This window comes from Hoplias malabaricus, chromosome 8 (assembly GCF_029633855.1).
Source record: "Hoplias malabaricus isolate fHopMal1 chromosome 8, fHopMal1.hap1, whole genome shotgun sequence".
Taxonomy (NCBI): domain Eukaryota; kingdom Metazoa; phylum Chordata; class Actinopteri; order Characiformes; family Erythrinidae; genus Hoplias; species Hoplias malabaricus.
This window is the reverse complement of record NC_089807.1, coordinates 4,311,100-4,327,438: the sequence shown is the minus strand read 5'-3', so window position 1 is coordinate 4,327,438 and position 16,339 is coordinate 4,311,100. Positions and strand designations below refer to the sequence as shown.

The 16,339-nt window shown below is 44.3% G+C and overlaps 1 protein-coding gene across 1 annotated transcript in view; it reads left to right on the top strand.

Annotated features, from left to right (window-relative positions):
- The window catches only part of syne2b (spectrin repeat containing, nuclear envelope 2b), a 167,208-nt gene that overhangs the window by 18,755 nt on the left and 132,114 nt on the right, over positions 1-16,339 (top strand). Inside the window, exons 9-25 of the mRNA XM_066679143.1 lie at positions 121-210; positions 947-1,060; positions 1,861-1,998; positions 3,083-3,247; positions 3,378-3,490; positions 3,738-3,906; positions 4,285-4,381; positions 4,697-4,896; positions 5,255-5,419; positions 7,029-7,166; positions 7,343-7,444; positions 7,578-7,754; positions 7,904-8,062; positions 8,244-10,916; positions 11,694-11,828; positions 14,743-14,936; positions 16,187-16,274. Of these exons, the coding sequence (XP_066535240.1) occupies positions 121-210; positions 947-1,060; positions 1,861-1,998; positions 3,083-3,247; positions 3,378-3,490; positions 3,738-3,906; positions 4,285-4,381; positions 4,697-4,896; positions 5,255-5,419; positions 7,029-7,166; positions 7,343-7,444; positions 7,578-7,754; positions 7,904-8,062; positions 8,244-10,916; positions 11,694-11,828; positions 14,743-14,936; positions 16,187-16,274 (4,917 nt within the window). The remainder of the gene's footprint in view (positions 1-120; positions 211-946; positions 1,061-1,860; positions 1,999-3,082; positions 3,248-3,377; positions 3,491-3,737; positions 3,907-4,284; positions 4,382-4,696; positions 4,897-5,254; positions 5,420-7,028; positions 7,167-7,342; positions 7,445-7,577; positions 7,755-7,903; positions 8,063-8,243; positions 10,917-11,693; positions 11,829-14,742; positions 14,937-16,186; positions 16,275-16,339) is intronic.

The window sequence follows — 16,339 nt, the reverse complement described above, 5'->3', positions numbered from 1 at the left end:
CGTCTCTCTGTCTCTTGCTCTCTCTCACTGTCTCTCTCTCTCTCTCTGCGTCTCTCTGTCTCTTGCTCTCTCTCTCTCTCTCTCTCTCTCTCTCTGTCTCTGTCTCTCTCACTCCTGAAGGGCCAGAATCTTTCATCCCCTGAGTGTCTCTCACCTGTAAACCTGCCCAGTAACTTCACCCCTGCCATTGCTGCCTCTCCACTACGACAGGTAGTATTTGCCTTTTTCTCACCCTCGTCTTCCATCTGCTCATATATCTTTAATTTTTTAATGTGTCCTAAAAGTTATGTCTGCAGTGTTGTCATTGATTTGATACATATTCCATTTACAGAATGTAAACAAAGATTTGTATACGATGTTATTTTTGTATACACCTGAAAATATGTTGCACACTTCCAGTACATATAATACACATAGATAGATACATGGATAGATAGACTGATAGAGGACAGAGGGATAGATTTTTTTGCTCAGTATAATTCAGTATAATCAGTATAATTGTCAGCAAGTAGTGTCGCGTCACACAGCTCCAGGGGTCTGGAGGTTGTGGGTTCCAGTCCCACTCCGGGTGACTGTCTGTGAGGAGTGTGGTGTGTTCTTTCTGTGTCTGCGTGGGTTTCTCCCCATGATGGGGTTCTCCAGGTTCTCCAGTTTTACTCCCACGGTCCAAAAACACATGTTGCAGGTGGATTCGTGACTCAAAAGTGTACATAGGTGTGACTGAATGTGTGAGTGTATGTCCCTCTGTGAAGGACTGGCGCCCCCTCCAGGGTGTGTTCCTGCCTTGCGCCCAGTGATTCCTGGGAAGGCTCCGGACCCACCGCGACCCTGAAATGGATAAGCGGTTACAGACAATGAATGAATGAATAATTTATACTCTTTAATAACTAATAGGCTTTCATTTAGTCCACTGATTAATAGATTGATTTATTATCTGTCTCTGTAGACCTCGTCCCATCAGAAGGCCCAAGAAGTGACCTGCTGGCTGGAGCAGGCCTATGAGGAGCTTCTGGAGGGGTGGGACTCCACTGAGGGAGAGAGCTATGCTGAGAGATACCAGGTAAGATCTGTCAAATGATTTGTCCTCTAAAAGTAAATTTTCCTGCTTGGTACAATGTACAATACATTATACCGTTAAAATCCTTGGGCAAGACCCGATGATCCGATCAGCAACCAGTGACCCTTAACATCTACGGATACTCCTTGAGCCCAGCAAATGAGTACCCAAACCACCCACTGCATCACTAGCTCTTCACAGGGGTCATTAGGTAGGCACCTCCTCTCGTCAGTGTTTCACCCACGTTTGAACCTCCAGGAGGCTCAACAGTGAAGTCTGGCGTCCCAGACCCACCCCCCTCCAAGCCAGCATTACAGTCCTACACTTAAGTATCAACAACCGTAAATCCACACTGGACTCCCTGGTGACTAGAGCTGTACCTAGCCCCACTGGCACCGTTAATGCATCCTCAGTGCCACCAGTTCCATGTGATCTTTACATGCTACATCACCAACCACCACAACAGCACCTCTACAGTTCATTTCCCCAACTAGTCTGTGTTCTCCTTATCCACAATCACTGAATAGACCTTTCAGATGTTTCTGATAACACACATTTATATTAAGAACAGGTCATGTGAGCTGAAAATTTAAATTCCCCCCATTGGATAGCCGTCTTTAGTACAGATGGTATGATACACCCTGGACACTAAAATCGTTGGTTAAAAAGATACAGCTTTATTGTTTACAGCGTATGGCATATCTGTACAGTTTGATTTAACTGCTTTTTCATTGGTTTCACAAAAATGATTGGTTCACACTTATTTTTCGACCCTGAAACATTTCAAGATTTTTTTCCCGTAGGTGTTCCATACGTTCTTGGTGTCTTTTAACGAACAGCGGCGACCTGTAATGCCCTTGTTAACAGCAATGAAGCGGACGCCTCGTCTGAGCGAGGAGCAAAGAGCCCTTCGTCACGCCTGGGACTCCCTTGCCGAGAAGGTCAGTGGTCACAACAACATACAGGAGAAGTTTAAAATGATAGCTGGCAAAACATAAAACATTTGCTTTACCTCCTTGTCTTAAATGTAGTCAATTATTTAAAACATAATTGATGTCTTTTCATTCATTCATTATCTGTAAGTGTTTATCCAGTTCAGGGTCGCGGTGGGTCCAGAGCCTACCTGGAATCATTGGGCGCAAAGTGGGAATACACCCTGGAGGGGGCGCCAGTCCTTCACAGAGCAACACACACACATTCACACCTACGGACACTTTTGAGTCACCAATTCACCTACCAATGTGTGTTTTTGGACTGTGGGAGGAAACCCACACAGACACAGGGAGAACACACCACACTCCTCACAGACAGTCACCCGGAGGAAACCCACACAGACACAGGGAGAACACACCACACTCCTCACAGACAGTCACCCGGAGGAAACCCACGCAGACACAGGGAGAACACACCACACTCCTCACAGACAGTCACCCGGAGGAAACCCACGCAGACACAGGGAGAACACACCACACTCCTCACAGACAGTCACCCGGAGGAAACCCACGCAGACACAGGGAGAACACACCACACTCCTCACAGACAGTCAAACCCACAACCTCCAGGTCCCTGGAGCTGTGTGACTGCGACACTCCCTGCTGCGACACTGTGCCGCCTAATTGATGTCTTCTTTATCAAATTTAAATGTGTGTTATAACTTAATCTAAGACAATCATCTAAAACTGAGATATTTGTGTGAAATGGATGGTTGTTTACATAAAACATGTAGATTTATATGGACTGCTGCAACCGGCAATGGGTGGGGTCCATTTATCAACAAAAGTTTTCTGACCAGCTGCAGTTAATAGGAGGATAATTTGAAGTGACTTTGATTCGTCTTAATATTGTCTCTTGTATCTTACTGATATACTTTTAAAGTGTCATTATTACGCATTAAAATATCATATTAAATATTAAAAACATGACTGTTGCTTGAAAATAAGCACGTATTTTAGTGTTATTTCATACAGTAATGAATTTAAGTGCTGTGTTGTATGAATGTGCTCTAAGGGACTGTTTTGTCTGTAGTTACGTGAGTATAAGACAGAACTGGACCTGAGTTTGCCGGCTCCTCTGGGCACTGTGGGCCGCTGGTTACTTAAGGTGGAGGAAGCATTATCAGACAGAGAGGACGATTCTCAGGACCACAGTCACGCCGCCCAAGAGGCACGAGACAGACAAGAACTGCTTAAAGTGGGTTTCATCATAAAACATTTATTAATAAAACACTAGATTAATCCTGAATTATAATCACTTTTACAAACCGTGGATGAAGTTATCACAGAGGGTGTATGTGTATGTGTGTGTGTGTGTGTGTGTTCAGTTGTGTGTGGAGGAGATGCCTCTCCACATGAAGACCTTCCAGAACTTCCAGAACATGGATGAATATGGAGAGATACTGGTTCCCACAGATAAACTGGAGGAGATGAAAAGAAGGTAAGGTGACATTACGTATTCTCTTTACTCGGAGGCAGAGGCATTACTAATCAAATCTGAAACTGGAAACTGAAGAAAGAGAGGAGGATTTATAGGAATGCAGAGTGTGTAATGAGTTTCCTTTTAACTCCATTAAGAGAATTGTGTATCTGAATAACAACAAAAGACACTAAGAGGCCATTGCTTTTCATCCAAAGCTAAGTTTGATCGCTTTTGTTCCGTATGTTTGTGTGTTTACATTTATTAGGTTCACTACTGTGCGTGTGAGTTTTAAGTACCACGGCATTAAGCTGGAATATCAGGAGCACAGACACACAGTGTTAGACCTGCTCACTCAGCTTAGCCTCAAGATCCGTGCCTGGAAAAGGGCCTACATTTCCCAGGAGGCTGTGCGGGTCCTCCTTCACGATTGGCACGTGAGTGAAACTAGTACTTGATATATATAAAAAAAATTAAGCAATTTCTTTTGGCAGGGCTGGGGTTTTAGCTGAAGTTTGCTTCTTTAATATTACACTGGAGCTAAGAGGCTAACAGCTAACATTTGATATACTGTATTTTACCGCTTAGCATTGTGCTAAATACAGGCTTAAATCATTTCACTTATGGCATTTGGCAGGTGCTCTAACCCTCTAAAAACAGTAGCATCTTGTAAGATGTAATTTTCTGTACTAAATAAATCTGTATATCTACGTTAGCCATTTAGCCTCATTGATAAAACTAAACAAGATACGCTGTGAATGGGTGATTCTCATTATCACTGTAAATGTGTGTGTGTGTGTGTGTGTGTGTTGTAGGTGACTGTAAATAAGCAGGAATTGCCTTCTCTGCTGGAAGGAGCTCTCTACAAACTTAAGCATATTGCTAACAAATACACTAGCAAGTCTGCTCTAGGTAAGTCAATGAGTGTATGTTTGTGTATATCTGTGTAATGATTATTTAAGTCTACAGTAATTGACAATTTACAGTTTTTAAGGTTTACATTGTACCCTACCCCTGGCAATTTGGCCATTTTATTAGAAACACCTACGTTAAATTCTATCTACAATCTGATTCTTTATTACACTGTTTATCAGCCTCCCTCTACTCGACTGGTCATTGATTAGATTCTGACCACCAGACCACTCTAGTCCAGATGTTCATGTCATGGTGAACCATGTGGTGATTGATTGACTGATAATTATAATAATAATCTCTACTCATTGTTAGCGGGGGACTCCAGTCACGTGACTCGTCAGGTGAAGGATATGGAGGCAGAGACTGTGTCAGCACTTCAGGACGTAAAGATGGTGAAAGGCATTATGGGACGTGTGCTGACTGCCTGGGACTCGTACTGCGACTCGTACAGTTCTGTACATGCCTGGCTAGAGCAGGGAACTCTGACTAACAGACATGGACAACGGGCTGAAGTACACACACACACACACTAGTTTGTTTTTATATCACTCAGAGACTTTGTTTTTTTAAGTACAAATGTATTTAGCGTATTTCTACTGGTTCTTGAAATGTACAAACAGTGTAAATTGATAAGTGCTGGACCTAGGATTCAATGACATTCATCAGACTGAAAAAAAAAACACATGACCAAAGGTTGATGTCATCCTATGGTTAAGGGGTGGTTCAGACACCTGTATCTGCAACAATTTAAAAATTAAGCAAACTGAACAAATATAAAAAAATGGATCTATTTTGTTCTGACAGCCGTAATATGAAATTACCTAAAGACAAGCAGTGCTGGGATTTTGAAGTTAATTTCTGACTTGCTAGGTGACAGAGGAAATGATGTCAGAGTGGAGCTCCCGCCAAGTTCATCTGAATGAAGTGGGACGTTACCTGATTGAGATTACGGATCCACAAACCAGCCGCTCAATTTCCGATGATCTTTGCAGGATAAATCTGCTGTGGGCTGACTTTGCCAGGAGAACACAGTTTGTGAGGCTCTCATATTTATAATCAAAGTTGTGTTATGTGTGCTTTTATCAAGAGAAAGCCAGAGAAGCTGTGTTTTAGTTCTGTGAGTGTAATAACATAATATATACAGGGGTTGGACAATGAAAGTGAAACACCTGGTTTTAGACCACAATAATTTATTAGTATGGTGTAGGGCTTTCTTTTGCAGCCAATACAGCGTCAGTTCGTCTTGGGAATGACATATACAAGTCCTGCACAGTGGTCAGAGGGATTTTAAGCCATTCTTCTTGCAGGATAGTGGCCAGGTCTCTACGTGATGCTGGTGGAGGAAAACGTTTCCTGACACGCTCCTCCAAAACACCCCAAAGTGTCTCAATAATATTTAGATCTGGTGACTGTGCAGGCCATGGGAGATGTTCAACTTCACTTTTATGTTCATCAAACCAATCTTTCACCAGTCTTGCTGTGTGTATTGGTGCGTTGTCGTCCTGATACACGGCACCGCCTTCAGGACACAATGTTTGAACCATTGGATGCACATGGTCCTCCAGAATGGTTCGGTAGTCCTTGGCAGTGACGCGCACATCTAGCACAAGTATTGGGCCAAGGGAATGCCATGATATGGCAGCCCAAACCATCACTGATCCACCCCCATGCTTCACCCTGGGCATTTATCAGTCTGGGTGGTATGCTTCTTTGGGGCTTCTCCACACCGTAACTCTCCCGGATGTGGGGAAAACAGTAAAGGTGGACTCATCAGAGAACAATACATGTTTCACATTGTCCACAGCCCAAGATTTGCGCTCCTTGCGCCATTGAAACCGACGTTTGGCACTGGCATGAGTGACCAAAGGTTTGGCTACAGCAGCCCGGCCGTGTGTATTGACTCTGTGGAGCTCCTGACGGACAGTTCTGGTGGAAACAGGAGAGTTGAGGTGCACATTCCGGGATACAATCCGGGTCAGCACCCGAACATCCCTTTCAGACGGCGTCCTCTTGCGTCCACAGTGAATCCTGTTGGATGTGTTTCCTTCTTGGTGGTATGCTGACATTGCCCTGGACACCGTGGCTCTTGATACATCACAAAGACTTGCTGTCTTGGTCACAGATGCGCCAGCAAGACGTGCACCAACAGTTTGTCCTCTTTTGAACTCTGGTGTTTCACCCATAATATTGTGTGCATTGCAATATTTTGAGCAAAACTGTGCTCTTACCCTCTGCTAATTAACCCTTCACACTCTGCTCTTACTGGTGCAATGTGCAATTAATGAAGATTGGCCACCAATTGGCCAAGATTGGCTGGTCCAATTTAGCCATGAAACCTCCCACACTAAAATGACAGGTGTTTTAGTATTTTGATTGTCCAACCCCTGTATTTCAAACCTGATTGGAAGAGACACAATCAAAGCCTCCATAAGGTAGTCAGCATACACCCAGAGGACTACATTTAATATAATTAATAAATTGATTACTGAGTATCTGTTTATTGTTAATGTATCAGTAGAGTTTCATAAAAGTGCTCAGAAACACTTGGAGACATTCGTTTCACATTAATTTCTCTAAAACAATCTGTGCCTATAAACATCTCTTACCCAAGAGACCAGAATTGAGAGTCTGATATCTGTCCCAGGATCTTGTTGAGCAGTCTAGTCTTGATCATAGAAGTCCTCAGACTCTGCAGTGTTTGGTCAGAGAAGCCAACCAGCTTCTGAAGGAACCAGTGGAGGTCTTATCAGGATCACTTCGCACTTACAGGAAGAGACTGCAGGTGTGTAAAAGCAATTTCAATTGTTTGTCTTTTTTCTTCTTTTGTTTTTTCTCTATTTCTGAGAAAATTTAAGCATAATTTCAGAGAATGAAACTGATACATCTAGTGATAATCAGTTAGACCAGTCAGCACAAATGTGGTTAAGGATTAAGGACTGCTTTTTTCACTTTTTGTAGTTCATGATGAAGAAAATAAAAGATGTTGACCTAGACTCCCTCTCTCCTTCACCCGAGTACTCAACTGAAATTCTGAACAAACTCAAACAGGCCATTCCAGAGGTGACAAATCAACTAGAGACAACACCCCACACACAAGGCTCACTTTGTTTTGAACAAATCATATGAATATGGAATCCCTTTGGGTGTGTGTTTTTTTTTCTGCCAATATCTGTATGTTTGTGCACTCGCTAAGGTGATGCAGACACTTTGTGAGGCAGTGCAGTTGTGTGAAGAGTTGCAGCAGAATGTGTGTGGCCTGGACGGGCGACTAGCCGAACTTCTGCTCTGGGAGGCTGAAGCCAGAGAATTTTATCAGCTCCTAAAGGAAAAGGCACACAAACATCAACGAGGACAGGATGCAAGAACTCGGGTAATTTATCTATACTTCTTAGTCTGTGGTGAAGACACTGTTTACTCTGAGTATTTACTCTGAATAAAGTTTTGCCTAATTCCTTGTACTTAAGAAGGCTTAGTAAATCTGGGTGACTATGTGTCTTTTCATCTATTCGCCTCACACAGTTGCTGATTTCTCGAGGTTTGCAGCTGGAAGGTCAGGTGGTGATGGAGGAGCAGGATCTACAGGTGATGGTGATGTCTGGACAGAAGGACTCACCTCTGCAGTACCTCATTGCCTCCAACATGCAGGACAGAGTCCGTGCTGCTGTGGCACAGTCACAGGTCTTTACTCTCATATTGATAAACCTTTAAGTCAAACATGCACCAAGTAGAAGATGTTGTTATGGTTTGTTCAAGTTTTAGTTTATATTTTAAGATCAGAAACCAATACAAATTTTCATAACTCCTGAAATCCTGCAGGTTTTTAGATGCAAAAAGAAAACCTGTGTGCATTTTTCAACAGGAAGCTGTAGGGATGCTGAGTTCCTTAGGCGTTCGTAGAGACAGAAGTCCAACAGGCCGTCAGCCTCCACAAAAGATCTTTGTGCAGGAGAGAGTGTGTGAGACTGAGAGCCACAAACCCCAACCAATCGGCACAACTCAACCTCAGGCTCAGCCTGTGCCGATGATTGTTGTGCAAGAGTACCAAGGGGAGCGTACTTCTCCAAAAACACCACCTCATTCTCAAGCAGTTCCACAAGTACAAAAAATGAAGGCGTCTGTGGAAGACCTCCAACATCAGGGTAAACCCAAGACCCATGAAAAGACACAGGTAGTGACCAAAGATCAGCCAAAATCTGGTAAACCTCAGAAGCAAGAACAACAAATTCCATCAAACCACCAGACACCAACACAACAACAGATGCAAACAGGACAACCAATAACTGTCGGAAAAGAAATGGACACTGAGCCACAAACTTCATTTACACAGCAGCAGATGCAAGTACAGCAACCGGACACAAGTCAAAAGCATCCTCAAACCCAACACTCTGTAAAGGTTAGGAAGTCTCAGGCTCGTTCATTGAACAGGCCTTGGCTCCAACAGAAGGGGCAAGTGGAAGCTTTGGACACTGCAAACCCAAAGGATAGGGGTAAAATGAGTTCTGAAATACAGTCACAGGCCACAGTTGCTGCCACTACTGCTCATGCACCTGACTTAACTCAAGGTCAGGTCAAGAACGTTACACAGAAACAAACTAAATTGAGTGAACAGACGATGACACCATCCAAAGTTGGTCAAACAGAACAACACCAACCTGCAAAACAGACCAAAGTAAGTCACGTTCAGCAGCAACAACAGCCAATATGCCAGGATAAGTTGAATCAGGTCCAGCAACGGCAATCCGCGAAAAAAGCCAAAGTTAGTCAAGTCCAGCAGCAACAATCTGTGACCCAAACCAATGTGGCTAAAATCCAGCAACAACACACTGTGGCACAAACCAGTGTTGATAAAGTCCAGCAACAGCACACTGTGGCACAAACCAGTGTTGGTCAAGTCCTGCAACAGCACACTGTGGCACAAAGCAATGTTGGTCAAGTCCAGCAAAAGCATGCTGTGAGTCAAGTCCAGCAACAAACGCCTTCTTCACAAACATTACCAAAAGCTATGCCACCAACTAAGCAACTAAAGCAGCCTCCAAGTATGATGCCACATCAAGCAGAAGTGATATCCCAACAGCCACATCTACCACAGGCAACTGCATTAATTCAGCCACTAACAGTGACCAAAAAGACACCAGAAATGCCAACAATGAAACAAGCACCACCACAAGCCATGTCACCAGTTCATCCACAAGCCATGCCTCAAAGGCAATCACCAGCATTGGTACATGCTCAACCCCCAGTTATGTCTCAACCTCATCAACAAATGGCAATGAAAGAAGCACAACAAAGCCTGGCTCAATCTGAAAGACATCCCCCGGCACTCACCCAGCATCAAGTAATGACCCATATTCAATCTCAGCATGCTGTACCTTATTCTCAATCACAAACTGCTCAGCCCAGAAGTACAGCCCCTGTACAACCAAGAATCATCTCCATGCCTCCAAGTCAGCCACAAATCCAAGTTCCGCCTCAATCCCAAATCATGGGTGTAGGTCAGAGTCAAGCCCAAGTTCAAGTTAAACCGCAAAGCATAGTGCAGCCACAAGTACAGCCCCCTCTCCAGCATCCTCAGTGGGGTCAGATTATACCTGAGGTAGCCACACAGGTTTATTATGAGGCTAAAGGTCAGGGACTGATGCAAGCCCAGATTTACCCACCGAGCCACTCTCAATCTCAAGGTGTCACTCAACTGCAAGCCCAGTCTCAGCAATGGACAACATTGGGACAAGGTTATATGACCCAGAATTATCCCACCGTTCAAGGTCTAGCTCAGGTACAAGTACAGGCTCATTCTCAGCCTCAGATTCTCCCAATGCAAGGTCAGCAGTGGGGCCCAGTGAGATCTGAATCAATGGCACCACCTTATGCACAAATGAGACCTCAAAGTCCAGTTGCTCCTCCACAGCAATGGAGACCTATCAGACCTGAGGTGATTAGCCTTAGTTACCAAAGGGTTCAAACACAAGACCAAGGATCCATCTCTCAATATTCACATGCTCACAGTTCAGCACATCCAAGACCAAAGAACCCTCCTCAGCACTGGGTTCCTATCCAACCGGAGCCACAATATCAAATCGGACATCAGACAATGACTCCAAAAATCTCTCAACCAGTGGCTCAACAATCATGGTCACAACCACCATCTCAAGCCCCATTGAGACCCCAAGGTCCTTCTAAACAACAGCCCCAGGCTCAACAGCAGAAGCTGACTCAGACCAGAGCTGAGGCTCCAGCTCAAGTTCAAACTCCTGTTCAAAGCCAAATTCCCCAGGCACAACCTCACATACAGGTTTCTGAAAAACCACAGTCTCCAGTGAAGGAACAGCCCCTACAACAGACTACTCCTCGGGTCAAACCTCCAGCCTCGGCCCAGGCTCCTCCTCAAGCCAGTTCAGAGGCGTACACTAAAGCACAAGCCCGGGCCAGGAACAGGTTTGAGGAGTCCAAGCACTCCCTTCAAGAACATATTTTAGAAGCAATCAATATATTTAAGGACAAGAGGATAACTAAGATGCAGACATTTATCAAAGAGGTAGGATTTGAAAACTTTCTTTTTGCTTTGATTATTAAGCTAAAGGTCAGTCCCGAGTTACGATGTTTCGTGGTTACGACACATCTCCCATTTGCTGTATAAATCCTTGTTTCGACTTAAGTGGTTTTGCGTCGTAAACGTCGTAATGCGAACTTCGTGTTTGGTGTGCGCGGCGGAAGAATACACGGTTACGCGGCTCGGGATCAAGGAGTATAGGTGTTAGCATAGGATAAGTGCTTACAGTATGTTATTTACGTACAGTATGTACATATGTACCGACTTACACCGAAAATCGGTTTACGACGCGACGTAGGAACGGATCAACATCGTAAGTCGAGGACCCCCTGTATATATTTTATATTTAAAATATTAAGATAAACATTATGAATGATAAAAAATATGGCAGTTTATAATAAAAGCCACATTTTGTGCTGTAGACCCTCAGAAAATAACTATTTTATACATTTACGTTTGTACCAAGTTGTACACTAAAAATATTACCATATATTCGTGATTATACATGAAATAATAAAGTGTCTATGGTGATTAACAAGACTTTGCAACATGAATATGATTAGAACCAGACATTTATTAAAACAGCTATCTTGATTAGGAATTCAAATATATATTATTCTTACTTATAAAAAAAATCTGGTCAGAATTTGGATAGAAAAAAACGTTTATTATTGCATGCCTGATGAATTACAGCTTTAAAAATCAATTGAACTTAATGGATGGGTCAGGTTTATGAGAATTATTGGGCTTTTTTTTGTCCAGGACACTCTGAAGGCCCTGGACGCTGAGCTGCTGGAGGAGTTCTTGAGAGCTGCTGAAGGAATGGAAGCATTCTGCACTCCATCTCAGCTCCAGGACATGGAGTTCTTCACCCAGTCTGTCAGAACACAGTGGGAGGTAAGTGTTCATATGTGCGGACAGGTGAGTGCTGTTGCTGAAAAGAAATTAAATGAAATTGATCTTTAAAGGGGCAGCACGGATGCAGTCACATAGCTCCAGGGACCTGGAGGTTGTGGGTTCGATTCCTGCTCCGGGTGACTGTCTGTGAGGAGTGTGGTATGTTCTCCTTGTGTCTGTGTGGGTTTCCTCCGGGTGACTGTCTGTGAGGAGTGTGGGGTGTTCTCCCTGTGTCTGCGTGGGTTTCCTCCGGGTGACTGTCTGTGAGGAGTGTGGTGTGTTCCCCCGTGTCCACGTGGGTTTCCTCCGGGTGCTCTGGTTTCCTCACACAGTCCAAAAACACACGTTGGTAGGTGGATTGGCGACTCAAAAGTGTCCGTAGGTGTGAGTGTGTGAGTGTGTATGTTGCCCTGTGAAGGACTGGCACCCCCTCCAGGGTGTATTCCCACCTTTCGCCCAATGATTCCAGGTAGGCTGGATGGATGGATGATCTTTAAAACACATTTAAAAACCACAAGGGCCAACCAAAGTGCTGTTTAGTACTAAAGTACAAACAATTACATATAAAAATCTACATAATGATAGCAAAAAATTAATCAAATCTAATTTTTTGTTGTTGTATGAAGCATCTCGTTTTGCCGTCTGTAAAATATAGTTTTGTAATACTGGTATTGATCTTTTGGCCTATGCCAAAATTAGAATAGGATGCATGCCCAAAAGTTTATATAGTAATATTTTTATAAATAATCTATTAATCAATTAAATAAAACGTTCTAATACTAATCTTTTATTACTGTGTACTAAACATTTTCCACTGCAGACTATTCAAACTGAAACACCAGCATTTGTGCGACTGCTCAGATTTCAGATAAAGCATTTGCACTTGAACAGTATTTCAGAGCAGTGTGAGATGCACTTTAACAACAAGAAACCCTACTCTACTCTAGATCTGAGTTCAGATCAGTGCACACTGTAGCGGTAACATGATACTGTCACTCACTGCATGGCATTCTCTGGTATCTCATGTCTCGGAAACCTGAAGGAATGGCAACTGTTGGACCAGGCCCTCAGAAGGCTTTTGCGTGGAGAGTTTCACTGTTGGTGTTTGACTTAGAAGATATTATTTTAATTAAGTTTTACTATTCCATCCATCCATTATCTGTAACCGCTTATCCAATTTTTTTAGGGTCGCGGGGGGTCCAGAGCCTACCTGGAATCATTGGGCGCAAGGCGGGAATACACCCTGGAGGGGACGCCAGTCCTTCACAGGGCAACACAGACACACACACATTCACTCACACACTCACACCTACGGACACTTTCGAGTCGCCAATCCACCTGCAACGTGTGTTTTTGGACTGTGGGAGGAAACCGGAGCACCCGGAGGAAACCCACGCGGACACGGGGAGAACACACCAACTCCTCACAGACAGTCACCCGGAGCGGGAATCGAACCCACAACCTCCAGGCCCCTGGAGCTGTGTGACTGCGACACTACCTGCTGCGCCACCGTGCCGCCAGTTTTACTATTCAGATGTGTTTATGGTAATATTTATTAAAAGGAGCAATCAGCCATTTTCTCTATTGGTCCTTGTTTATATATTTAACCTTTATTTAACCAGGCAAGTCATTAAGGGCAGCTTCTTATTTACAATGGCAGTCTTGTCCAATATTCTGACACCTAGTGGCCTTGATATATATCAGAGATTCGGTGCTATAACAATTTTAAACATGGCCATGTCGTGTAAGGGACCTACTTTAGGAAAGAGCAGTAATAAATAATCATGGAAAATAAGTAAGTACGTACGTAAATAAATAAATACACAAGTATTGTGTAGGGAGGCCCGGTGGCACAGCAGGTAGTGTTGCGGTCACACAGATTTCCCGCTCCGGGTGACTGTCTGTGAGGAGTTGGTGTGTTCTCCCTGTGTCTGTGTGGGTTTCCTCCAGGTGACTGTCTGTGAGGAGTTGGTGTGTTCTCCCTGTGTCTGCGTGGGTTTCCTCCGGGTGACTGTCTGTGAGGAGTGGGTGTGTTCTCCCTGTGTCTGTGTGGGTCTCCAGGTGACTGTCTGTGAGGAGTTGGTGTGTTTTCCCTGTGTCTGCGTGGGTTTCCTCCGGGTGACTGTCTGTGAGGAGTGTGGTGTGTTCTCCCTGTGTCTGTGTGGGTTTCCTCCGGGTGACTGTCTGTGAGGAGTCGGTGTGTTCTCCCTGTGTCTGCGTGAGTTTCCTCCGGGTGACTGTCTGTGAGGAGTGTGGTGTGTTTTCCCTGTGTCTGTGTGGGTTTCCTCCGGGTGACTGTCTGTGAGGAGTGTGGTGTGTTCTCCCTGTGTCTGTGTGGGTTTCCTCCGGGTGACTGTCTGTGAGGAGTGTGGTGTGTTCTCCCTGTGTCTGCGTGGGTTTCCTCCGGGTGCTCTGGTTTCCTCCCACAGTCCAAAAACACACGTTGGTAGGTGGATTAGCGACTCAAAAGTGTCCGTAGGTGTGTGTGTGTGTGTGTGTCTGTGTTGCCCTGTGAAGGACTGGCTCCCCCTCCAGGGTGTATTCCCGCCTTGCGCCCAATGATTCCAGGTAGGCTCTGGACCCACCGCGACCCTGAACTGGATAAGGGTTACAGATAATGAATGAATTAATTTTGTGTAAACAGCACCCTTCATTATGTTAAATTCTCTGCTTACAAGCACAGACATGGGTTTGATTAAAGTTTAGAATCTATATTTTTTTATCAGAATTTAACCAGATCTCAACAAACAAGTTCGAATTTCAAAATATCTTCTCCCATAGTAAATACAGAACTGCTGACATTTTCTGCATGTAAAAATCCAGCCTTCTTTAAGTTATGTTTCTTAAGATTCAGTGCATTATGTTTTAATGAAGCATACTTATGCCTTTATTTATCTAAAATATCGTTCTCCAGGCATGTTTTTCTGCTGACGGAAGTCTCGTCCAGGCTGGGCAGCACCTGGAAGCTCTGAAGGAGCTGTGTGACACTCTGAGTCCAGAGGACGCCCACAGACTGGCGCAGGCTCAGCTCCAAGAGTGTGAGAAAAGACTCGCTGCCATCCAGTGCGAGTTTACTGGAGACCATGACCCTCCAGCACCAGATACTGGGTGAGAAATAGACAAACACTTTGGTAGCAACAAGTGTAACAATACAGGGTGGTTTATTTCATTTAATTCTCAAGGACAGCTTTAATTAACCACAGGCTCAACAAATTTTTCCTCAAAACACTAAATGCCTGGACACGGATTATTGCCCCAGGATTTTCTTTTTGTAAAATAGTATTATGAACTATTATCATCAGGAGATTGCTGGTTCAACCCTCGGTATTATCTCAGTCATTAAGTCTGCGAGTCTAAAAGAGCCCCACTCTTTCTGGGTGGATAGGATAGTTAAGTCAAGTTGAGTGAATTTTATTGTCATTTCAACTATTTACAGTGCATCAGTACACAATGTTTCTCCAGGACCACGGTGCGACTTTATACAACTCACACAGGGGTAAAGTGCATGAGTGCGAACATGTGCAACAAAGCAAGACAAGTAACAACACAACACAAGTACAATAGCATTAAACAATTGATAGCCTGGGTGGCGCAGCAGGTTGTGTCGCAGTCACACAGCTCCAGGGACCTCCAGGGACTGTGTCTGTGTGGGTTTCCTCCGGGTGACTGTCTGTGAGGAGTGTGGTGTGTTCTCTCTGTGTCTGCGTGGGTTTCCTCTGGGTGACTGTCTGTGAGGAGTGTGGTGTGTTCTCCCTGTGTCTGCGTGGGTTTCCTCTGGGTGACTGTCTGTGAGGAGTGTGGTGTGTTCTCCCTGTGTCCGCGTGGGTTTCCTCCGGGTGACTGTCTGTGAGGAGTGTGGTGTGTTCTCCCTGTGTCCGCGTGGGTTTCCTCCGGGTGACTGTCTGTGAGGAGTGTGGTGTGTTCTCCCTGTGTCTGCGTGGGTTTCCTCCGGGTGCTCCGGTTTCCTCCCACAGTCCAAAAACACACGTTGGTAGGTGGATTGGCGTCTCAAAAGTGTCCGTAGGTGTGAGTGAGTGTGTGTGTGTTGCCCTTTGAAGGACTTGCGCCCCCTCCAGGGTGTATTCCCGCATTGCACTCAATGATTCCAGGTAGGCTCTGGACCCACCGCGACCCTGAACTGGATAAGGGTTATAGAAAATGAATGAATGAATGAATTGATAGCCTTCATCACAAACACAATGCTAACCAGCGCAGATGAGAAGCAGTACAAGAAGAAGCAATAATCAACGTCTCAGAGCATGTATCTGAGAAAACATGTTATTATCATAAAGGTAGAATATTATGGTTTAAAATGATAATGAGTTTTATATTGACAAGGTGTGTGCTTTATGTACTAGTGTTCCTGTAGACCAGATAAAGGAGTCATCACCCCCGAAAATACTCACAGCATCAGTGGAGAAAGCTGTGGAAACAGTCACTCCAGAGGTACACAAAGAGATTAATATTGAATATGGTGCCTGTACGATGTGTTTATGATATAATTCATATGG